Source organism: Charadrius vociferus, unplaced genomic scaffold, assembly GCF_000708025.1.
Source record: "Charadrius vociferus isolate BGI_N301 unplaced genomic scaffold, ASM70802v2 scaffold239, whole genome shotgun sequence".
NCBI lineage: Eukaryota > Metazoa > Chordata > Aves > Charadriiformes > Charadriidae > Charadrius > Charadrius vociferus.
Window position 1 is genome coordinate 474,525 of NW_009649928.1, and position 24,802 is coordinate 499,326.

Below are 24,802 nucleotides of genomic sequence, written 5' to 3' on the forward strand. Positions count from 1 at the left end.
AACGATTCTTAAAGAAGCTAAACTTCATTAAAGGGCAAAACTTGTAACTAAATAAATTACATTGCCATATGATTACAAGATTTGTAACAGTGTTCAAAGAATACTTAATGGTAACGGCACATTAAAATAATCTTATTGTAAAGCAAGTAAATTCTTTGCCTTATTCTTCATGTCTATCCTCATGTATACATTACCATTTGTAAGGGGTTTTAAAATGTTCTACCCAGTCCTGTACACATTGTCCTTTTCAAGGGCAATCACATCTATTTTTATAATCTATTAACTTTCTATCAATTTAATTGAAGAGCTATGGTATGAGATACCTACCTTTAGCAAAACATTTACAACAACATACCTTTGGAAGAGATTTAAGAACTTCTAATAAAAAGCCAATTTCATGCCAGGGAATCGCTATGCTGTTTACTTCTATGCTCTCTGTGTTGTTAGCTAAGGTAATGAATTAACAATATCTGGAATTCACTGATTTGTGATAAGAGAAAATAAGTTGTTCAATGTCTACAAATGTTTCAGTCTCTGTTCTATTACAGAAGATTACAAGCCTCAGTTTATTCATCAGATCCCCTCTTTAATAAAAAAAAATAATTAGAAAAAAATCCCCTGTTTTCTGTTGGCTTCCAAGCCAGCTTCTTCCCCACGGTTTTATCCTCATTTATGGGTTCACTAGCTGAGAGTGTTAGATATACAGACTCCTGTGAAGCTGTTCTAATTACCATCCCATGAATCAGTTGTCAAGTGGCACTTGCAAGCGGCGGGGGCAGCACTCCCCTCCAGGAGATCAAGTGCATCCACTTACCTTAACAACAGAGCATAATGTACATGCTACACACATGCACCACAAACGGCATTTATCACAGTGGCATGAACATACAAGACACTTCACAAAAGCACACAGCAAGAAAAGCCCTAATTCAAAAGGTTTATTAGCCAAAAAGCACTGGAGGAAGAACACAGGGGGCAGGGGGGGGTGTGTGTAAAGGAGACGCTGTTGCATTAATAATGCAGGAAGCAAGATGTTGGAAGGCGGTAGTTAATACTGACCCGTCACCAGACAGGACACCCTAACTTCGGCAGACAATACAGAAGTCTCATCCCCATGAAAAACAGTTGCCAGCCCATTTTTGAAGTTCAGATCTGAGAATTTCAGACGCATTTCAAACGCTCAAAGCAAAGTACTATGGGCCCAATCTGCAGTTACACTGAACTGTAGTCCCAGACATTGCTATTTCTTTTTAAAAGAAACAGCCCTTAGTTACAAGCAATATATAGAAAGTTTTCCCTTAAATATATTTAAGAATGTTCCATCTTGTTGGTAAGTACAAAATGATCACATACAAGAAGTTCAACCAAAAAAAAAAAAAAAAAAAATCTATTACCAGCAAATTCATCTGGAAATTAATATAGCTTTCTGTAACAAAAAAACCTGCATACTACTCTTCTAGCATAATACACTGCATCTTTTTATTTAAGGAGATCAGAATACATAGAAATTATCAGCAAAGAAATAAGCTTCCAAAACAAAATGGAAAGCATATACCAGATTTTAAGCTGCTCTCGTTTTAATCTAAGTGAAATACACCTACACTTACTTATTCTACTGAGATAAATATGGAAAAAGAGAGGGATGGGAACGAAGCTTTAACATAAAAATCAGTGTCCACATAAAAGCTACTTAAAGGTGGTTTGGATTTGTTGGGGTTTATTCCCCAAACAAATAAAAATGTAACATTAAAAACAGATAGATGGCTGTAGGGAGATCTACCACTCTATAAATGTGCTTTGCACATTCATTTAAAAAAACAAACTAGTATAAAGATGAATTAATTGTTCCCAACATTTTACTTAAAAATGAAAGATCAAACCAAGCGCAATTATGTTTAAGACGTGTTTCTATGGACAAAAAGCAGGAAATATAAAAAAGTCTATCAAGTGTTTATAGGTGACACAATACAATTATCTGAACTGAGAACCCATTTTGCTGAACTTTGTGTTCAAGAATTTTCAGGGTATCTACTCATGTAATTTTATTATGTTTTTCTTGTATAATGAATAAAGATGCAGATCCAGGGATTCCTGCCATCCCCTCCTACATGGACTCACACTTAACCATGGGTGAAGGCAAGCTATTTCCACTCTAGGGTTTGTGTGGTACCGTACACTACACTCATGGTTAGCTGGATACTGCCAGAAACAGACTTCTGTTCTACAACAATCCCCCTGGTTCCTAAATTTTACTGTAGCCCTGTCAGCAGAAAAAAATGCAGCAAAATGCCTGTCATGTGGGGCACAGGAAGAGATTCAGCTATTGAGCGAGCTGACAATTCTACGTTCAATAAATGAAGATCACAACTATATAGTAAGAAGCCATCCTACTGAGGGGCAATGCAGATAAACATTTCCTCACCAGTTTCGCACGTTGCAATCATCTGCAACTTCAGGTCAACACTGGAGACACAACGAGGTCACTCTCAACCCCATACCACCGTTCCTGTGTCAGGCAAAACCCCTGACCAAACACAGAATGAAAAGTTGTTTCCACTCTTGGAGATGTATGGGGGAAGAACTCAAAAATACAAATTTTCTGGACAGTCCTGGAACGGATGTTCTAAACTGATGGAGGTCATGTTTTTTTCAGTTCTGAGTACTTTCGACAACCATCCTGTTCGCTTTTGTTCAATCAAATCAATAGCTCCTTTGCTCCCCACCCATAGTGGAGGTGTCAGAAAGACTGTTGTACACCAACAAGAGGAGGAAAATTTAAGACCAGGTTTTATCAACATATTGGTATTATCGCAACAGATACTACAAGAACAGTACCATTGGTTCAAGGAGGAAAGTAAAAGGGAAGGGGAATCCCTCAAAATATTAAAATGGTTAGTAACCTCCAAATTCCGCTTCAGTTTTGGCAGCAGATGGCTCTTCCCCCACACTGAGTTGCCAGCAGTACGTAACATGTTTCTACTATTGCCTTTTCTGCCCATAACAACATGACTCATTCTCGTCATCAGAAGAGACTTTCTAGATTTGGGGTTTGTTTTTTTAAATTTCAAAAAACGCATGAAGCTAAACAAAGCCATCCAACAGCCTACAACCCACCTTTACGTACCGCGGCGTTCGTATCACATTGCTTCACCCTACGGCACGCGGCAGGCCTGTCGCTGAAGTGTAAAATGCGGCACAAGCTGGCTTTTCAGCTGCGGTATGCTTCTGCAGAGAGACTAGAGTGCGACACGCTTTCCACTTCACTGAGACGTACCACATGTTACAAAACATAGCTGTCCCATCATATTTCGAGTTAGTTAATACAGGAAGATTAGCGGCATCTCAAGAGATTTGTTTATCTACAAGGCTTACTTGAGCACAGCTATCGCTGAGGAAAAGTACATCTGGAGCTCCACTTTTCAGATCAAAATCATTTTTTCTGGTATATTCTGAACTAGATTTTGTTCTTGTGTGTAACCACAGTCCTTTTACAGAAAAGTTACGAACCTGCACCTGCTATCCTTGACCATATGAACATATGCTTAAGTGGAAAAGTTGCTGTAAATCTTGGAGAGCATGAGCCAAGATTAACTTCTGAGTAGAATACAACTGCATTTCTGTCACACCACTATCAAAGATTAATCTCTCCATGATCAGCTGATTAAGCTTACAATCTGGTAGATATATTTCCTCCAAAAATATAGAATTAAATAAATTTAAGAGTCATCTTGTCCTTCTTCTTACTGTAAAATGAAGAATTCACCACTGAAATACATCCATGTAATTTGTATTGTAATAAATGCTACACTGATCTTCAAGACCAAAGATGGACTAAAATAAAAAAATGTATAAACTTGTTGCATATCAAGAGACAGACCCGTGTCACAGCTTAAGAGAAAAATATATTTCTGGGAGCACAACACTGAGAGCAAATTGATACTGAAATATCTCAGCTCCAGCCAAGTTTCCCCAAGCACGTGTAGAACCCAAAGAGAGCATTTTGTGGAGCCACTTACAGCCTCGTAGCCACAGCTAGCCCGAGAGTTTATCAGCTGCCAATACGTACAAAACTCCAAATCAATACCAAAGGGTTTTTTCTTCATTCCAGGCATTATTTATTGACAGCACTTTCTGATCAACAGAGTATCAGAAGATAGCATAGTTAACATAGATGGCAGTTGATTATTGCAGCGTATGTACACTAATTCTACATATCTGAGGCATTATTTGTCACATTTAACAAAGGCAGAACTCTACCAAAAGCTAAAAACAATCTGAACTGAGAGTTAACAGAACTCGTTCTTCTGAAGAGCACTATAAAGCTTCTTCAAAAACAACAGACCAACGCTTTGCTGAGCTCCTGTGTCCCCTCCTCTGCACCCCGTGTATGTTAAAGGTCCCAACTTGCGTGCGGGCTAAATATGCAATAATCAATATTTAAAAGGTGTTTCTACCTGCAACTGCTAACATAGCAAGTATTATGAAGGACCAAATATTTTATCCTGTTGATTCTTGTCACAAATTTCTTTAGATTTCTCCTTTTTTTTTTTCTTTTCTGTGCTTTGCCTTATGATTCATGGCTCTGACAGGCCTACTGGCATCTTCTCATCTCACATGTAATCACCACCAACAAAGGCCAAATTAAGCAAGCAGCTCCACGCCCGCCTGCTCCGTCATCCCAAACCCCATGCAAACCCACTCCTTGGATCCAACATTAAAGACAAAACCCTGTACCAACCTGTTTTATCTGAAATAGGTTTGCCATCGGTGTCATTAACATCAGCAGAAACTGATGGGATTGTGAAACACTTCATCACCTCTCTATTAAGCAGCCTCTGCCTCAAATTGCATGACAGCAAAACATCTTTCAGTTGCTTACAAGTCTACTAAAACTTAATTGTTTATATGCTAGTATACGGCTCGAATTACATTTTTTGAGAAGCTTGAAAACAATTCCATTTCCAAGAAAGAATTAGAGGGTTTTAGAGTGCAGATGACTAAAGTTGAGCAGAGATAAACTTAGATCTTATGGTTAAAGCACTTGAAAAGCGCTGAGAACAACAAAGCCTCTCGATGAGGTTCTGGTCCCATCAGGTAGGCCAAAACTTTCACAAGTGCCCATTAATTTTATGTTCTTATGTCTTAATTTATGACTTGACATAGCAGACCGTGATCTTCAGATGTGTAGAATTTTCACTGTAACCGAACTCACCAAAAGCTGGTTTGAACATATGAAATAGTACCTGAAAATAATTACTCTGAACAAGGGGCCCAGTGAACAGCAAAACCAATAGTCTGCTTTTCTTTAAGGGGGCCTTATGCTTGAGATCCTTTATGAACTGCTTAACATCAAAAAAAGCGTTAGCTTATATTACAGCCTTTCTCCCACCCAGTGAAGCCACCGATACAGCCACCTCCTTTACTGGACCACTTTTCATAAAATTTGGAGGAATTTCATAGTTAAACGCAGCCAATATTTTCAGGAGGAATTACAATTGCTAGGGAAAGGCACGCAGAAATACTGCATTCTCACCACAGAGATGGTCACCCAGTGCAGCAGATGCTGGAATGGGAGATGCGGAACTTCCAATTGTGCAGGCAAAAATGATTAAAAGTTTTAGCGTTATTTTGTTAATGCCTCATCTGTAAAATGAAATAATTATACTGTACAAATGTTCTATTAATAATTTAAATCACAATTAATTTTATAAAGACGTTTGTGAGCAACCATCCAAAAATGTGGTAAGGGGTCTCCTCAGATGATATTCTGAATATATTACCCAGTCAGAATCTAAAGAAAGAGGGGTTAAGCAAGATCTTTTCCTAAGAACATGCCTTACAGCTTTTTCACAAAGAAGCAGCCTTCTAAATTTCTATTTTGAATTACTGAAGCGAAATCTACTGTATTACGCATTTTAAATTATTTGTAAATTTAAAATTTTAAAGCTACCAAAATATATTCATTCTGCTTCAAAAAACATATCAGAAATAAAGAAAAGGAATAATTATGTCAGATTTTTTTAATGGATCCCACTTATTGTGTTTTTGTCTTTTTCCACACTTCAGAAATTTAAAAGAACCTAATCCATACATGAATGCTTGAGCTCAGCAAACTCCCTTGACTTTTCCTCTGTATATTAAATATTATTGAAGGATGGAAAGAAAAGAAAAAGGACAAGAAGGACTCCAAGACAGAAAATGGCATTTAGCAACAGATGCAAAGTTCAGATACCATCAAGCTGTAGTGCATTACTCAAGCGGCTGCAGTTGTGTAACAATACAGATAGGAGGGCTGTAGGTTAGTGCAGTTTGTAATCAGCTGCTCAAACTACGAGCATGAAGTGACAGCCGTTATTTAGGAAAAACACACATTAAATAGTATTGTCTTTGAACTGATTGAGAACTCAACGTCTGATGGCGTTAGTACCCTCAGAAAAAGAGAGTCACTTAAATCATCCCCAAATTTCTAACTATTTTGCAATATACTTTAAATCCTTCTTACAGTATATAACATAGAAGTAACCCTAAAACATACAAGAAAAGAAAATATAATCCTCAACTGTTCTCTGAGTCCATGTCACATTGATTTATAACAGTTATTTCTAAGACAGACAAAAACACCCAGATGCAAACAATTACTCTATTTTTGTAGGCAACAAGTGAGGTGGGTGGTAACTGAGAAATTTTGAAAAATCCTGTCACAATATTCCGTTTTTTCTTAAGTAACCCTCATCACACAACAAACGCTCACCACATCAGAGACTTTCCAGGGCCTGAAGGGCCGCTTTGATTCCAGACCGCTGCAGGCATTAGCGGGGACGTAATTAGGGTAAAAAGTTCAACCACAGTTCCATGTCTAGAGTGCTGCCAGAAATAAATTTCCTCTCATTCACTGGTTTCTACTGTACCCTCCCTGAGAAACATATTGAAAACACATTTATCTTTGTAGAGTTTGTTCCTCTTCTAATTAACTTTATAGCGTTTACAGTATTTAATAATTTAAAGTGGAATTTAAAGTGGCCCTGGAACCAGCAGCTTTGCCTGTAATGGCGCTGTGCATTATCTGTTCCCTGTAGTGCTTCTTTTGACAAGTTCCTCAAGGAAGGAAGGTACGTGTGTGCTCCAGCTGCTTTTAGCCGGCTGCGCATTTCGCAAGCGCCTACTTCCTTCCCTCCATCTCCTCCCCGTACCCTTCCACGCACGGGGGGGTGCAACAGCAGTAAAATGAAACTACGCCTCCTCAGCTTGGCAATCCGCGCTCCCAAACCTCCCCGCTAGCCCCAAAGATCGCCTCGAAAAAGGCTCCTCTTTTTTACGGCTTAATAAATCAAAGCTTGAGAAGGTCAGAACTCCCCTTAGTTCTCACCAACTGGTCAAAGTTTCACCCCAAATACTCATTTTCTTCCTTCCAGTTTTGATCCAAGATTAACAGTTTATTATAGTTCAAAGGTTATTTCTTACTATAGTTCACTCAGACAAACACTTGGTATGCCAGAAGAACACCAGACCTTTCCTACCCTCGGTATTTACGAATGGAAACACCACCTTATTGCGGTAAAGCTGTTATCTCCGAGCATCTCATTCTCTTAGAAAATTCACAGAATTATCAGTAAACGTTACTTCAACATTGCAAAAGTAGTTGAAGTACATTAATATAATTATAGAAACAAGTTATAAGAAAAAATTCTGGGATCCAAAGAGCTCTTTTGAAAACGAAGAATGCTGCTATCTTTAGCACATAACATAACAATCAAATCCAACATCATGGAAAGGAATTTAAACTACTTTATTCGGCGGTTGCGTCTCTCTAGATCCTAAAAGCTACCACACAACCTCTTAAGACCAAACTGATTTTTGCCTACAACAACCAGAGATGATGTTTTTCATCTGCTAGAACAGAAAGAAATCTTTGCAAGGCAGTTGATAGGACGGCACACTTTGCAGTTAATGGTGCTGTGCAGTTTTTCAACAATACAAGAGACTCAACCCCTCACAGATAACAAATGAGAGCGCTTTACCCAACTTTAAAGGTTCTACTACACTGTTAGAACAAAACCAATTAAATTAAGTTTGCTCTCTAGAAATTTAAACTTATAAATCCTTGAGAGTCTGCAAAAAACTAAGGCTGGGGGAAAAAAAAACTATGACCAAATTTTGCAGAGTCTTCAATAAAAGACCACAAATATTTAACGAACTTCATGAAATCTACTTCATGGTGTCCAATACAATTGAAAATCATAACCATCTGTCCAACCCATTTTTATGTGTGATTTGAAAAAAACATGCTGTATTTTATCTTGAGCGGCTACACCCTTTACACACTCAATCCCACGACTGAGGCTCTGGCACAGCCGGGCGAGTCCTCGGCAGAACCACTGCATTTGCAATGGCATTCCAGTAAAAATATTCCGGGGAGAGTTACTCTGAGCAGTGTGAGAGCTGTGAACAAGAACTTCATTCATCATAGCTAATTTCCTTCTCCTGGGTGATCCTTCCAGAAAGCTTTGCTGTTTGTCTCGGACAAATCATTTCACAGCTAGCTAATTTTAAACATTAAAAGCCACAGACACTTCGAACTGGACACCGGATTTGAGCATTAACTAGTTACTTTGCCAGATAAGGAACAGGGTCATGTGATTTTGAAATATTAATGTGAGAAAATATTAACGCTTTAATTGCGTTGTTTCTCTTCTTACTCACGTAACGCTGCTTTCTACCTAAACCTTAACACTCCCATAAACACATTCCAGAGTTAAATTTGTGTTAAGGTTAGTAGGTTTTAATCTACAGTAGCCACGTTAATAAAGCACGCTTCCTGAAAATCTGCTGCCAATTGATTTGCCTTGTAAACTGATCAGCAGGGGAAAAAACGCTGGCTAGCCAAAGCTGTACATTTTGTTTGCTCCAACTACTCCTCCTTCTTTAACTTGCCCTTACTTCCTTTCTCCTCCCATGATTAAAAAAGATTACCTCTTGCTTCTCATGCCCTTAAGTGACCTCCATCCAAAATTTTCCATCACTTGACAACATTAAATTAATATGTCTTTCTAAAAATATATGCTAGAAACCTAACACATGCCACGGGCTGGCTGCATAGGTTACTGACTGAGGTCCTTTATTCTCCATAATGTAGAAGGCCGGAAAGTCTACTGGCCTCAAACTCTTCGTTTTTAATTTTCTAGAACTGAACTCTCAATTAGTTATACTCATAGAGTTACCTGATTATCATGCATGCCTACATAAGATTTTGGCATAAATTCCTAATCTTTTATGCATCTGTATTTGGCTATTTGAGCAAAGGACAAGTGCAACAAAGGGTCAAATCCTTTTTGCAAGGACAGCTCAGAGATTCACGTTGCACCTTAAGGAGATCCTCAAGATTTTTCTGGCCCCCATCTCCTGCCGAATGATTCATTAACACAAGATGAAATATTGCTATCCAGAGACACGGTTGTTGGGACAAATCACTTACAGCATTTCTACCTACTTTGTTTTGTTCAGTTAAAAGCAGGATGGGCAACAGAATAAAGCATTACAGCGAGCGAGTGAGACCGCAGCCCACGGCTAACCAGCTCCAGCAGCAAAGCTAACCTAGCAAACCCCATCCTCTGTGCTCCTTCCCACCTTCCTGCTACGATAGACAACATTCTCTGTTGCACCTTGCAATTGTGCATGCAACTGGTTGTAAACCAGTTGACTGACATAATTCGTATCATTAAAAAATAAAATGGGAGCATTGTTTTTTTACTCGGATTATTTCCGTCATCTCCTTCACTGTACGGTTCTGTAACGGGCTGAAGTGACGCAGCCCAGGGACGCTGAACGCAGAGGCAGCAGCACAAGCAGACAAGGGGAGTAGGAGTGAAGTTGCCTTTGCTGCTGGTCAGTGAGTCACAGAACTACGGCCTCAAACCTCCCCTGCGGTGAGCCCACAGCTCTACCGACACAACCCTTCAGCTAGGCTGGTATGCATTTCATTACAAGAATTTTGTCCCCTACGTATGATAAACACAAAAAGAGAAGAAAAAAGTCTTTATAGTAGAAACAAAGTTTGGTAACTCATAATGAAGCATGATGGGGTAAACACTTGAGTCATCAGAACCCTTGGCATTTGAGCAAAGGTACATACCGGGGTTTAAAGTATTCAGAATGTTCAGGAGAGGTGGTTTCATATGTAAGACACTGCGATTACTCATCTCTGTCCTCCCTGCCCCCATCTCCTTTTCTCTGCACCTACACACAGTTGTTTTTTTTTCCTCCTGGTGCGGTCACTTCTGCTTTGTTCGCTTTCTTGTTATCTCTATCACCTAGTGAGGGGCAGATCTGCAGTCACTCTCAAAACTATGATTTTTTTCTTAATAATCTAACCCAAACATAATTATACTGGTCAATTTCCCCTTATACATCTCCATTAGCTAAAATGAAGCATTTGCTTAAATTAAAGATAAGGGTACATTTACATTTGACCAGACCAAAAAGCACGTCTAATGTATTTCGGACCTCTCTGGTACATTTGAACGTGTTCTGCAGATCCAGTATGTTCCAAACTATGGTTGCAACAACCCATATGGGGAAAATAGGAACACATCTCCATTACACACAGTTGGTCTTATCTATTTATTTTTTAAACTGAGTAGCTCTGAACGGCACACACAGACTAGTTCTGCCATGCAGTTTTGCGGCCACCACTACTGCCTCTTTTTTGGGGGAGGGAGGCGGGGGGCAGAGGAATTCTCTGTTCAATTTACCGATTACTAATCTTAATGTTTTACCACCTAGAAAATTCATTAATATGTACCGAAAACCATAAATTCCTTTTGTGTGTGTATAAAGATTTGTTTATCTTATCACCAAGAACAAAGTGAGTATGCCTCTATGAAACTCCACAAAAACAAAATTTATGCAGATGTTCTTTCCTTTTTGGTTTTCCTTTAATTTGCAAATCTTGTAATCTAAGACTGAAGTTGACTGAACCAACATCTAAACCAGCATAGTAGTATCAGCCAAAAAACACAATCTGTTTCCCATTTATGTGTCAAGACTGCATCCTTTTTGGGGGCTGAGAAAACTATTGTTTTGAAAAGATTATATAGTGAAACCACGCTAGACATTTCAGTCATTGTACTAGATGGAAAATTTGGCGTTTAAAATACAAAAATGTGTGTACCAAAAGCTGGTCAGAAACTCAGATACAAGGCAAAAGTTTAGAAAACACAACTTTCGTCTTCCCTGGTAAAATACTCATTGTGGGGAATACAAGGGTTGAGATTAGTGGCAGAACTCTCTATAGTATTTTTACATAAAACAGGTGCCTGAAATTAATTTCAAAGTGCAAAGTTTAAAATTTTAGATACACTAAAATATATTTTTTAAAGCAGGTTCTCAACCATGACTGTACAAAGAAATTAATATTTAAAATTAATAAATATTAAAATGAAGATTAAGACCTTAATAGTGATACTCAAAGGAACATAAGTTTTATCAGCATATATGATATCAATGACTACTGTATTCAGTTACAGTACAAACGAGATGAAATCCATATGCCAAGTTATCCAGAAGTTGATTTTTAAGTTAATACATTGTTAAATCTGTGGAAGACACACTAAAATTTAATAAGATATTTTTAGACTTGTCAAAAATCAGTAATTCAGTAAAACATAAGGGGATTTCTGGGGTAAGCTACTGTGTTTCTAAGTCACCAAAGAGATCTTTCACTGTGTAAATGACAATGAAAAAAATTTCTGGAATGAAACATAAATCTAAACATTGATTTTAAGCAATCTTTATTTTGCATAAAGTACTTTTATACCCATCTCTGTTTCATAATGAGGGAAAGGAGTCCTAGCATATTATCACAGACAAAAGTAATCATTAATTTCTTTCCATTAAAGTACATGGTACAATAGAGGGATAGCAAAATGTACTGAAGTTACTTAATATAAGTGGTATTTTTGAAGTTACTAATTCTTCACTATTTGAAAATTCTTTGGATTCTAGATTGACAAATGTTTGACATTAAAAACAAGACTTTTTTATCATATTTCCCTCATTATAGTGTATTTATTTTACCGCTAAAGGAAAAAAGAGAAGAACTTCCTGATGGTAACCACTAATGCAGACTAGCGGTCAGAACCAGGAAATCCCAGCTCCTAACTTGAACATGTCAATATCTCATCGGTATAGTCCTAAATGATAAAATACTATTAAACAGCAGTGCAGTGGATCTAAATAAAAACTATATTTATCAGATTTGTATTACTTTAGCGGTTTAGCATATTTAACACTTAAAATTTGCTTGTGTAATTTTCACACATGCTTAATTCAAATTTCTCAAAGATTTTTCTGCATTTGAATATATGTACTAGTCCATAAAATCACAAAACATATCAACACATTTGTAAGTGTAATCACTCATCTATCACGCAGAACAGTTTACACACAGCATTAGTAGCTCTTTAACACATATGTTTTCTTAAGGTCAAGAATAGCATGTGACAATTTACAGCAGCTCCTAAACTGTAATGAAGAGTTAATAACCTACTGAGGTTTTATGCAGGTGTAAAACGCATTTATGATTTGCCTTCCATCCAAAAAATTAACAGCTTCAAAGCACTTTCTAGAAGAGCTACTGAAAATGGATTCTATATATGGGATTGCCACAGAAAAGAATTTAAATTATAATGTTGCCTCCAGATACAGCAGTGTCCAAAAATATTCTTCAACCGTAAGTCATGGTACCAGCCACCAACTCTTCCAAATTGATAACCATGTCCCTTATTTATTAATAATAGATAGCAACAAAAACTCACTGGAAAATTTCAAAATTACCAGGGATGTTCCAAGAAAAGAGTAACAATGGCTGCAAATTTGAGCAGAGTAACCAGAAGTCAGAAATACTAAGTACAGGAAACTTTTTTCTAGGGAAAAATCCAAATTATGCCCGAGGCTGAAGTCAAACTTTTTTTCCCCCCAGACTCACTCTCCTTGGTAAATAAGTCTGACAGATTGTAGACAATAACCTGGGCAAAATTTGAATGGGAGCAAGCCAGAGGACCGCTGGAATTAGCTGAATCACTTTGGGAGGTCACGCATTTCTCTTTTAAAACAGTGACAACCTGGTGTCCTCGTGAAGAGGAGGATAAGGGCAGGAGGGGCTGTGCTGGCAGAATTGTTTTGGACGTTCATCCCATTATCATAACCATGTCCAATCTCATTCAGTTTATAGTAAAGAAAGACAACGTAGTTTAATGCATCAGCACCACAGATTGTGTGCTGGAAGACCAGGGTTTCACTTCTCAATCTGCATTGGACTAGTTGCCTTTGTGAAAATCATTCCGTTTTTAGACACCCTTGTTTACCTTTCTGTTAAACGGGGAATATTTTAGTGTCAGTGCTACAGCGTTTCACCGATTTTTTTACCTGCCATTGCAGCAGACAGAATAGGCCTCCTATTCCCTGCACAGTTTCAGTAATGTGCTGACAGCTGCAGTATTTCATGCCATAGCCAGCACAATCTCCAAAGTAGGTGAGGAGATGACTGTAGTGAAAATATCAAGTGCTTCAGAATAAATCCTCTAGAATAAATGTAGTTATTTTCTTCAGATACATGATTAAACAAGGTGTTTTAACTGTCCACAACCATTAAGATATATAGGAAATGACATTAAGCACAAACCTCAAGTTAAGAGCAGAACTAAAACTGTGATTCAGGTTCAGAGGCCATTTGTGACACAGCTATTTTAGTGTTCTACACAAATTCTTTTTTATGCACAACAATCATTATAGAAATGTAATCACATGACCTACGAATGTCACAGAAGAAAAAAGAAGTGCGACACTCGAGCCAATCTAAAAGGAGTGTGACTCCAGTTGAGAGCAAGCTATGAAAGAACTCTAAAAGCTACTGACAAAATAGGTAATTTGCAAGGACCCTTTCAAAAAATAACTTTCAGTGAACAGTAAATGTAGAAGAGTGTTTCAGAATTTTCAGTTGAAGGTTTACCACCATAAGCAAACTGGCTCTTTATTAAATGGGCAAACAAGAGCCCGTAGCAGCGTCTCCTTTTTGTGTCTTCTGGTCACAGCGGAAAGCCTGATTTAAAAATCTTCTGTTTGCTCCTGTTTAACTACTGAAAAGTAGTAACACAAACCTATCCATTTGTTTTGAAAACACACAAGCTTTTTCCTTTTTTTGTAGAAAAGCAGAAACTACCAATAATCTTTGAAGCATTTCCCATTAACTGAGGAATACAATCACACAGTGAAAACGACAATCCTTATAGTTTGTTCATTTCTCCGATATCTCAACTTCTAAAGCAGAGGTATGAAGGAACTTTTTTCCATCCAACATATCCTTTACATATATAAATACACTGTTTGGATTAAGTCAGAAAGTCCTACAAGAGCAGTATTTGCATCACCGGTTACATGCACTCTTGTTTAAAAGTTACTCACAATATTACACAGACTTACAGGAGGCGGAAAGAGAAAAGGCACTATAAACAGCTTTGCAAGTTGTAAACACGTCAATAGAAAGACATTTCACTTCTCTACCCTACACAGTTTTTGTTTTAAACATTTAGGACAGGTAACATTAATATTCTAGTTTAACACAGTAACAATACATGCAGAAAAATTTACAGAGACTTGATAGTCTTCCTCCACACCCAGAGTGATTGAATTCTTATTTGAAAAAGGTGTGGCACAGAATTAGTCTTACTACTGTAATAAGATTTACTTCAACTGTTTAGCCTTTGAATCTCTGTGTAGAGGATTACCCTTGAAAAGCAAATATTTTCCTGTAGGTATAGATATAAATCCTTTGCATTGTCTGAATCAAAGTATCTAATACAGATGTAAAATCTCTTAAGACCTTCTTTTATAGAAGTGATACAACAATACTGTCCAGAGAGCACAAGGCAAGGCTGTTAACTTATTTTTCTAACTCAAAGGAGTAGATTTAACATGTCTTTTGCTAATAAACAGCAAGAGGCTGTAACAATGAACTCGCTTCGTGCTTGTAATTCATCTGGTATATGGCTGCTGCTTGAAAGCATATTTTAATCACTTTTTACGACACAGATATTACTGTAGACACTTCTCAATAATAATTCTGACCAGGATTAATATCAGAAAAAGCTCGTCATAAAATTGTCATTACGCTGAGAAGAAAATGAACTCAAAATACCTCTTCAACTATTTTATATCAAGAGTCTCTATTTCTGATTCCTTCTAAAAAGCTTAAGTCATAGGCAAGTGTGTGCTGACACACTGAAAAAACACTTTAAAAGGACTTCACAGTGTTATGCCATTAGCAAAAAAGGAATAGAGCTTTAAAAACATAATCTACTGGGTTTTCTTAGATGACATTACAATCTACATATAAGACTTTATTAATGAAAAATATGCTTACCCAGACGATCCAATGCTTTTGCACACACCAAGAAGAGGCCGCTTCTCAGAAAAATTATCACATTTCTGAGCACCTAATAAGAGGGAAAGCAGAAATGAAAAAGCAAATCACTGTGTACTCTTTGTGTTACCTTTTATAGGTGTGCATGTTGTGAGGGCCAATATATATTGAAAGATACTGAATATATAACACAAAACTCACAGCCCGGACAAAATTAGTGATAGCAATACAAAAACCAGGCAGAGTCATGAACACTGGAAGAACTGTTCTTGGAAGAGACCGCAATGAGTAACAAAACAAGTAGCAAAATCTGGCCAGGATTCTAGAGTTATTTTCTATTCATTTCAGTTGGGGTTGAGAATTCTGTAACTGTAACAAGTAACACACTCACTTTTCATTGTTTTATAAAAGTTGCCTGTAATAAGGCTGTCACCAACTCTGCGTGGGTTTCCCACACTGGCTTCCAATTTATTCTACTGCAGTATAAGTGGAGTATAAGTGCGTTAACCATAAGAGCGCGGCACAAGGGCAGCCACGCTCTTTCGCACGTGACAAGCTGGGCTGCCAGCGTTTGCCCGAAGCACGGCCATGCTTTACAGCCCATGCCCCAGAAAATACAAGATTAAATTCACAACAGTCTTCGATAAAGTTCCCCCACCGAGCGATTTAAGCCTTTAAGAGAGCAACCTGCAGCGACGCTCAGGCTATGCCTGCTGCTCACGTGAAGTGAAAACACAACTCTAACAACGTACTCCATCTGCTTTTAAGGTCAGCTTCTCCAGTGCAGCCCAGCAGCGGAGCTGGGCACGGGCTCGTCCTCTGCGCCGACCCAGCGGCCGAGACAGGTCTGCCTGCCCGGGGATCCGCGCCTGCCACCACCGCTGGCGCCAGCGCCGGGCAATTAAAACCAGCCTTTTGCCCGCCCAAATTGCGGTCGCACCTTCACGCCACAACCATCAAATTGTTAAATACGCCGCGCTTCTCAAAACGGGATTTTAAAAGTTTTGAAAACTTTGCCTTATTGCTACGTAAACAGAGCAATAAAACTAAAATTGAGTAAAAAACCCCTCTCTTCTACTTGTGAACATTTACGAAATTCCAGGGTATGTTTCTACCCAACTTAAATAACAGAATAACAGCCGCCACCACCCCTACTAAACTACCTCCATTTTCTTTCAACCTTTGCCTTTTTAATTATCTATCTATAGGTATGCATGTGTGCGGTGAATAATGGAATTTTTTTTCTTCATTATACACCAAGCCCTTTGATCTATAAAGAATATTAGTGATATAGTCTGTTCAAAATACTGTTGTACTGCACTAAATCAATTATTCAGAAAGGCACAACAATTAACAATATACATTTTGACATAACAGTCTCTGTTAATTATTAATAATGCAGGTACATGCAATTAATTTGTAACAAAAACTGTTCAGTACTCTCATCTGTACAAGGATAAGTCTTCCCTCCTACACATTTGGGTATTTATAAAGTCAAATGGGTCACATCAATAATTTCACCATCAACAATAGCTTTAGAAGTAACCTAAAACAGCCAAATGTATTTTGCTTCTATTCCTATTATTTCAAGGGCTTTTATGAGTCACACCTGTACCGTATGTACTGACCTGTAAATTGATAAATGAAACATATAGTCTTCTTAAGAATCTGGCAACCAATTTGTCTTCTTCAATACAAGTAACAGATGAACTCCATTTGGTTCTGTGCACTTCGCTAGTCTCTCAGCGGTAAGGGTGAAACGCTGACTACCAGGAGTTCTGACACTGATTTAAGTGGAGCCAGGATTTTACCTTAAGTATTTAAGTACACTTTTTTCTTTTTTACTAGGATATATCGAGACATGAATTCACATGTTTCTTTATGGTCTAGTTCTAAGTTTAATGACAAGGAAGGGGGAGCAAGGGGAATAAAGGTGGTGGGGAGTACAGGGAAACAACTGCACAAAATCAAAAGGAATACCAGTTTTTAATATCCACAACACAGATTTGCAAAATTTGTAGAATAGGTGCTTAAACTTCTGATTTCAGTCTGTAATGACTGAGGCTCTCATTTTATAAAATCCATTTTCTATTTCAAATATATACTTTCAGAATGTAACTATTAATACTGTAGAAAAGGATCATTATTTTGAGGACTCTGCAGGGCCTTAAATCAGGTTAATAGCAGTCCCATTCATGAGATTGCAAAAAGCGACATGTGTTGTTCTCTGCAATGCTTAATGGAGTCAGCAACCCTTTCTAGTTCTGCAGTGGGATTTAATCTTCCAAGTTATGGTGGATTAATTTTTATTTGTAAAATTGTGTTTATTTGCATGTGCGATACACTGACGTTGTACACACCTGCTCCACGCAGAGTGTTTAACAAAATGCAGCAGGATGATTGAAATGAAAAACAGCTAGCTAAATCCCTCAAATACAAAAAGTATTGAAATCCTGTTGCAAAGTCTTTTTCTTAAACTCCTTTTATTCTAAATCCTTTTAATTCTGTCATATAACACTACAGCATTTATAAAAAGCTGAAAATCCTGACAAATCACACAATTAAAGTAATGAAAACTGTCCTTGCTGCCAACAAGGCACCACCTTATCTACAGCTCCATTTAGCTAAATGATACATGTTTTTTTTAAAAAAAAAAAAATAAAAATCTAACTTCAGTTAGTATACTTAAAACTGAAACAAAAATATCTGTGGCTAAATGACATTTCATACAAATCAACATTTAGAACCTTATGAAGTCAAAAGGTTATCCACACATAAGCTCAAAGCAGCTTATGTACTGTACTTCTGATGAAACTGTGAATAGATATCTCCTGGGCCTGCTAAGGCCTCTCAATAACGCCAATAATAATAACAGCAGCAGCAGCAGCAGCACACCTTTTTGAAGAATAAAAATGAAACCCCAGGGATTTTGACAGGAACTCAAAAGCTATGAAAGGTACCCTCACTTCCCTTCAGTACGAAATTCACTGCACACATAGCAAATTCTGACCTATTTAGCAATAGCATATATGCACAATGGAATATATTTTTCTGGTACGTAATTCCACTGACCAAGTTCCATCACAGCCATTTAACAATGCAGTGCATCTCCCATGCAACTAAACCCCTCTTACTTCTACCTGTTATTTGAAAATTGTGTTGCACTTGTGGTCCTGCCCCACATCGGTGTAGCAGCCGACCAGTGTCTGGAGACACATTATGCCACACAGCAACATTCACTACCTGCGGTTTTCACTCCCTATTTTGCTTCTTCCTTTCAGGGGGGAAAAATAAAAATAAAAAAAACATCTTAAAACATTTTTTCATCACTCTTATTTGTGTCTGCTTTCTTGTTGAACACAAATGCAAAAAAGCATACGTGCTACTTGAAACAGAAGTGAAGAGGTTCACGTCAGTCCTAAAAATAGGAATGAATTCTTTCCTCAGCTTCAGGGCACCATCTATAGGGTGGCATCTATAAACACTCCATTTCCTGCACAGATAAGCTCTAACTGCGTTATTATCATGTCTGATCAATGGCGCTGTGACTGCTGTCCTCATCCCAGACCTTCAGGTGCTCCTTTAGGATTTAATGTTCCAGACCATGAGCATCATATTATGCCATCTCCCTTCACTCCCAGCATCACCCAGACATTTCAAGTTTCCAAGTCCCTCTCCAATACCTGCAGCATCATACCTGTTTCTTAACATCCCCCAAAAGTTATCACCCTAGAACCTCTCCAACTCCAGCTGATTTCCATACCTATTGCCTCCTCAGCCCATTCCACCCTCCCGTTTCTAAGACAAGACAGCAATGTTGCAAGAAGCAACAGTGGCTGGAGAACATTATCTTGGCAGTTCTGTCCAAGAGAGAGCTCTGCGTGTTTAAAGTTGTTTCTACTTCTGCACAGCACCAGTTTTATTCTCTGATAACTACATAGCTCCTATTTAAAAAAAAAAAAACAAAAGATGACCTTGAAACATTTGCCAGAGATCAATGTTTCTAGAATCACACATTAATTGAAGACAGATAGAAATATTTTATTTTGATTGAATCTTGTTTGAAAAACTGAAAAGACACATCAGTCTGATATGGTGAAATTTAAGGTCTAATTGCCTAAAGCATTGATGTGATGTGCCCAGAACTGAAATGGTGGGATACAGGTCAGTCCACACAGCTTCAAAAAAATTAGTATTTTAAAATGTCATACTCTAAAATTCTTCCCTATAATATCTATAAAAGGCTTACTTGCTACGTTTGAGAATTCTGTTCTGTAATTTCTATAATCCACACACATTAACATTCATTACACCATAACAACCCACATAAGAGTTACAAAACACCAAAACCTACACACACACACCTGCGTGACCCCCTTATACCAACCCCAACCTGGCTCCCGACGGCTACTGCTTGTTCAGCTTGCAGGGCTAGTTCCTCTGCTCCACGTACCACGCAATTATTTTGGCCTTCAGGGACTTAAAACCACTAAGCCACCCAAGTGGTTGAATATACACAAAACTCACATCTGCCTTCCTTTAGAAAGCAACCTAAATATTATAGTTCTTTTAAGTATACCTGCACATAAAGCTGAGTTAGCTTTTGAGGTTCAGTTTTTATTTTACCAAAATCAAAGACGTAAGCAGTAGAGTACAGAGATAAATCTGTTGCAAAATTTAAACTTTTAACAGTTTCGGGTTTTTCAAATGCAAAACAACTGTGGCCCAATTAATTTTAGTTTTTCATGTTAATTCTTATTTCCAACCCTTCATCCGTAAGGTTCCCTTGGCCCACAGTTGTTTTAAATATCGTACCTCTGATTTCTTTCTTTTATTTCTTTTCTTATTTGATTTTTTTTTCCCCCCCTTATCAGTCGATTTGACTAAGCAGTCAAATTCACTGAGAGATGTAGGACTATTATATCATCTTTTGTGCAAGCAGCGTAATCTAGCAAATGGCAATAAATTAATTCAGTTCACTGGAGGAATTTGTTTTCATAATGCTGAGATATGGAAATAGGTTTTACAGACAATGACTGATCTAAACTTCGACACACAAGCCTGCCGTTGTCTACCCGTTAACCATGAATTACCACACACAATGCTATTCCTTTAGCTTTTCCTCGTTTCTTGATCGACTTTAAACTATGCAAGCTCACCTTAATAAATGCAATAGCACAAGGCAGAAAGCAGGTATTTGGCCAGAGTTTTGTAAAATGACCTGGGATAAGTAATGAAAAATGAGACTGTAGCACTAACTCACTTCAGAAAGCAGCAATATTCTGATTTTGTAGGAAAAAGAATAACAAAGCTATCTGAAGTAAATGTATTATTTCCTTAGCACTGATTTCAGCAGTATACACGCAATGGACCTCAAAATGAAGTCAAAACACAACAATTTTTTAAAAATACTAGAAGAGTTCTGAAACTGTTTTATTAGTGACTTCATAGGTCAAAAAATATACTACTACAGAAAACCTGAATAAGTAATACTCTTAATGTTTCTATAAAAACAAAAAAAAAATGCTAATCAAAAGAGAGAAAGCACAAGATAAATGTAGGAATATCCGAGACAGAATACTTAATAACATACAGAACTCAAACTCGGTATCATTTCAGTTCTCCAAGTATGCATTCATGCAGTCAGTTCCCTCAGAAAAATGAGAAAGGCATTATCTAGAGGAAGTGGTGAAAAAATCAGAAAACATGTTGAAGAAAGAATACGAATAATTAGGTTAGTGCGGCTAAATAGAGCCATTAGGTACTGTGTGACAGGAAGCTCAATACAGAGTAACCCGAGTAGTAGCGAGGACATCGCAAAGCCGAATCATATAACATGGAGGAGGGAGTTAATACACCCTGATTTTCGCTTGGTTCTATCACTATCGTTAACTGTAATCACGTTACCAACTGGAGTTTCCTCTTCACAGAAGACAGTAGCTAAATTTAAGTGGCAGAGTTCCAGCTTTGTTTTGGTTTGCCTCTACCACTTAATATTTTCTCCCTTCTAATAACCACAAAGTCACATCAATTTGGCCTCAAACACATCTTTGTACACTTGTTTTATCTGAAGAGATGGAGAAATCCAGAGCCCAGCAAACCAGGCACCTGTATACACATAAATAACTCCTGAACTCAACCACAGCACACAGATTTGAAATAGAAGAAGAGCTAGGCGAGTTAAAAAGCCGTGCCAAATCAGATGGCTCAGCAGATAACGCAGCATGTGGCATGGAAAGCTCCAGGACTTTGTATTCTTATTTCTAAGAGTGACAGTGTCTAGAGATATTCTCATATTTTGAATATTAACTAGGCAACTTGATCTCTTCTCCTAAGCCCAAAATTTGGTCACAGCGTAAACCTTCAGTCTCCAAAAAGGCCATTTATATTGCATGCTGTAGAAAACAATCCAAGCCATATCTGCTGTTGAAGGCAGCTCTGTCCACAGAGAAGAGTTAGTATCTACGTTTTTCACCATTATTTACAGAAATCTCTCAATTCTTTATGGACGTCTTATCCAGGCTGCAGACCAACCGTGCCACGGACACAGAGACATCAAAGTGCTGCAGCACTGGGCCAGGTCAGGTCTTGCCTGGTTTGTTGGCTCCGACAAAAGCCTGCACGAACATTGCAGTATAGCTGCCAGGTCAGAACAGTTCCAGGAGCCATTTAACTGCTCCAGCGTGGCACAGAGCCTGAACTAATAAACCTCACCGGATCCGAGCTGGCAGCGTGCAAGGCCAGCTCCAGATACTGCACCGCGTTCCTGCTACTAGGACCACTTATAACCCGCTAAATCAGATTTGAGGAGGTCTCCTTCGCAATAAGCCTGCATGAAATAAGGCTGTATGAAATAACTCTCTTGAAACAATGCTTTATTATGCCACAAAGCACATGACGCAGCAGAGGATCCAACATCAAAGGACTATAGTATTTTAACAAAATAGTTGACAAACTATTAAGTTCTGCTACTGTAAAGTCACCAAGTTAAAACCACGAGCTTTCCTTTCACACCTGGGAATGAGCCTCTTATCACAAACTGAGATCTGCTTCAAGGAACGTGCCAAATCCATCCACCAAGAGAGTCTTATTTTCAATAATTCCCTTTTTACAGCTTTACAGTAAAATAGTGTTTGAGCCTGCTGATGGTAATCAGCTTCTCCTTTACAAATTCCTTTTATTTTGTTCAGAATCATTAAAGCTCATGTGTTAGTTATCTAAGGCCTCTTATTACAGCTTTACTTTTATCTGATTCCAGATACTGGTCAATGATACATTCATGTACTTTTAATCAAAGATTTACTTAAACCTAGCCATGTAAAAAGAGACCAAAACATGTTTTTAAAAGGTTTGACTTAATTTAATATGAGCTAATTTGAATAGTTTTCTAATGTAACGACTATCATTGTCAGATGCTAAATATATGCAATTTAGAGACAGAAAGAGAGTAAGTGCTTGAAGGAGTTCATAAGCAATATAACTTACTAGACTGAAAAATCAGAAAGCACTATTTTACCATCAGAAAAAAATATAGGTCCTTCAATTACATTTACTTAATTTTCATTTACACTTCTCTTTTGCTTCTTTTTTTGCTTTAAGAGAGGAAGGGCCACTGCCATGCACTACTTAACTTTTGCCGTTACATATAACAGCAAGAAAACCCCATAGCTCATCAGGAATTACGCAGTGTTCCCATAAACAGAATGAAAAGTTAGAAGTATTTTGAATTAAATGACTTTAACCTACAATGGAGTGACAGAACCACACGTACTTATACTTTGTATACTCCTCTGCTCAGGAAATCACTGAGACAATACAAAATGTGTCCATTAAACCTTTAACTTCCTTCATTTACTTTCTTTGAAACACTCAAAATCATTACAATTTACTATTTTTGTATTTAAAATTTAAACAATTAGATTTTAGGCTACATTTTTTAGTTCACTAATTAATTCATAATGCACTACTAAAATTGGTAATCCAGCAAAATTCAAAAAAACCCTTGGTCATACTAGAAGTACATCCTTTTCATGCCCGAAGTAAACCACGGCAACCAATTTTAAGCAGAAATGCCACTAGCAGCTGTACAGAATACCTTGCCCAGCTGAAGTTACAGGGAGAGTGGATAAAAGCATTGCTGCAACCAAAACTGAGCCAGAACACTAACAGATCTTGGGCTTTTAAGAAATCGACAATCAGATTTTGTGTTTAGATTGAACAGTGTCATTTTTTAAAGGGAGTTGCTTGTTTATGCATCATTGCTTAAATTTTGCAGGAAGCTCTTACAGGGGGTTAAGTCAAATTCTGAAACAATCCTGTTTAACAAACTAAGCAGCTTGTCTCAGAACTTGATAAAACATTATTTAAGCAGAAAAAGAAAGGAGGTGCCTTTCAGCACTCAAGGGATCGCGATAAAAGTTCAACTACTAAAAAGGTCAAACTGTTTGAATAAAGTTTACATAAAATAAGCAGAACGGAAACCAATTAGAAGCTACCACCACCCCAAAAACAAATTCCATTGTCTCCTTCCTTCTTCTGGAGTGGGAAAGCAGCCTTTTTTAAAACCTCATAAAAAGCTGCAATTGCTAAACTTAACGTACCAGTGGACTAATTAGGGAATTTCAGTTTAGAAAATACTTGATATTTTCTTCATAAGTCACATATTTAAATAATCAGAAAAGGACATTTTGTCTTTGTACAAACTATATTACTCAGATCAACTACTCCTTGCATTGTCTTTCTCACATTGTTTCAGTTTCAGCTCTTGAATGGGTAACAAAAAAAAGACACACTATCCATCTTCTAGCAAGTTTAAGAGTTTAGAAGGGCATGACATTACAAGTAGATATTACAATGCACTATAATAGGAGGTTTTGATAAATGCGAATAATTTCTACATCTATTGGTATCAGCCACTGCCTTGCTATAAAAAAGTAATTTCAATATTATTTTATAGCAATAAAACTTTGGTAATAAATGTTTCCAAATAGAATCATTAATGTCTCTGGACTAATCTCTGAGCACAGATATACCTAGATATCCTCTAAACTACAAAGGAAGCAGCAGCAAAGTTAAAATCCAAAGATGAAACTGGAGAAAGCACTGGATTAGAGAGTAGGAGGAAAAAAGAAGTAAATAATACTTGTGGAAAGCTATTATGAAGGTGACAGTTTAAAATTAATAGAAAAATCTACATATCACATTATAGCAATGATTTGTAAAAAAAGTTATGCTTAACTATGAACCATATAAATATATACTTACTGATTTGTGGAGCTGGTAAAATCCGTGCAGCTCGAACTGGACCATGGCGGACAGAAAAGAGTTCCTGAGCTTCACCACTGATCTGCAAAACATACGGCTTTATGACCACACAACGTAAAAAAT

The 24,802-nt window shown here is 37.6% G+C and overlaps 1 protein-coding gene across 2 annotated transcripts in view; it reads right to left on the reverse strand.

Moving 5' to 3' along the window:
* Positions 1-24,802, reverse strand: part of BCAS3 (breast carcinoma amplified sequence 3) — a 370,742-nt gene that overhangs the window by 329,445 nt on the left and 16,495 nt on the right. For both annotated transcript variants that reach the window (XM_009891170.1, XM_009891169.1), the window contains exons 5-6: positions 24,680-24,761; positions 15,416-15,488 (exon numbers count right to left, since the gene is read on the reverse strand). In XM_009891170.1, coding sequence (XP_009889472.1) covers positions 15,416-15,488; positions 24,680-24,761 — 155 coding nt within the window. The remainder of the gene's footprint in view (positions 1-15,415; positions 15,489-24,679; positions 24,762-24,802) is intronic.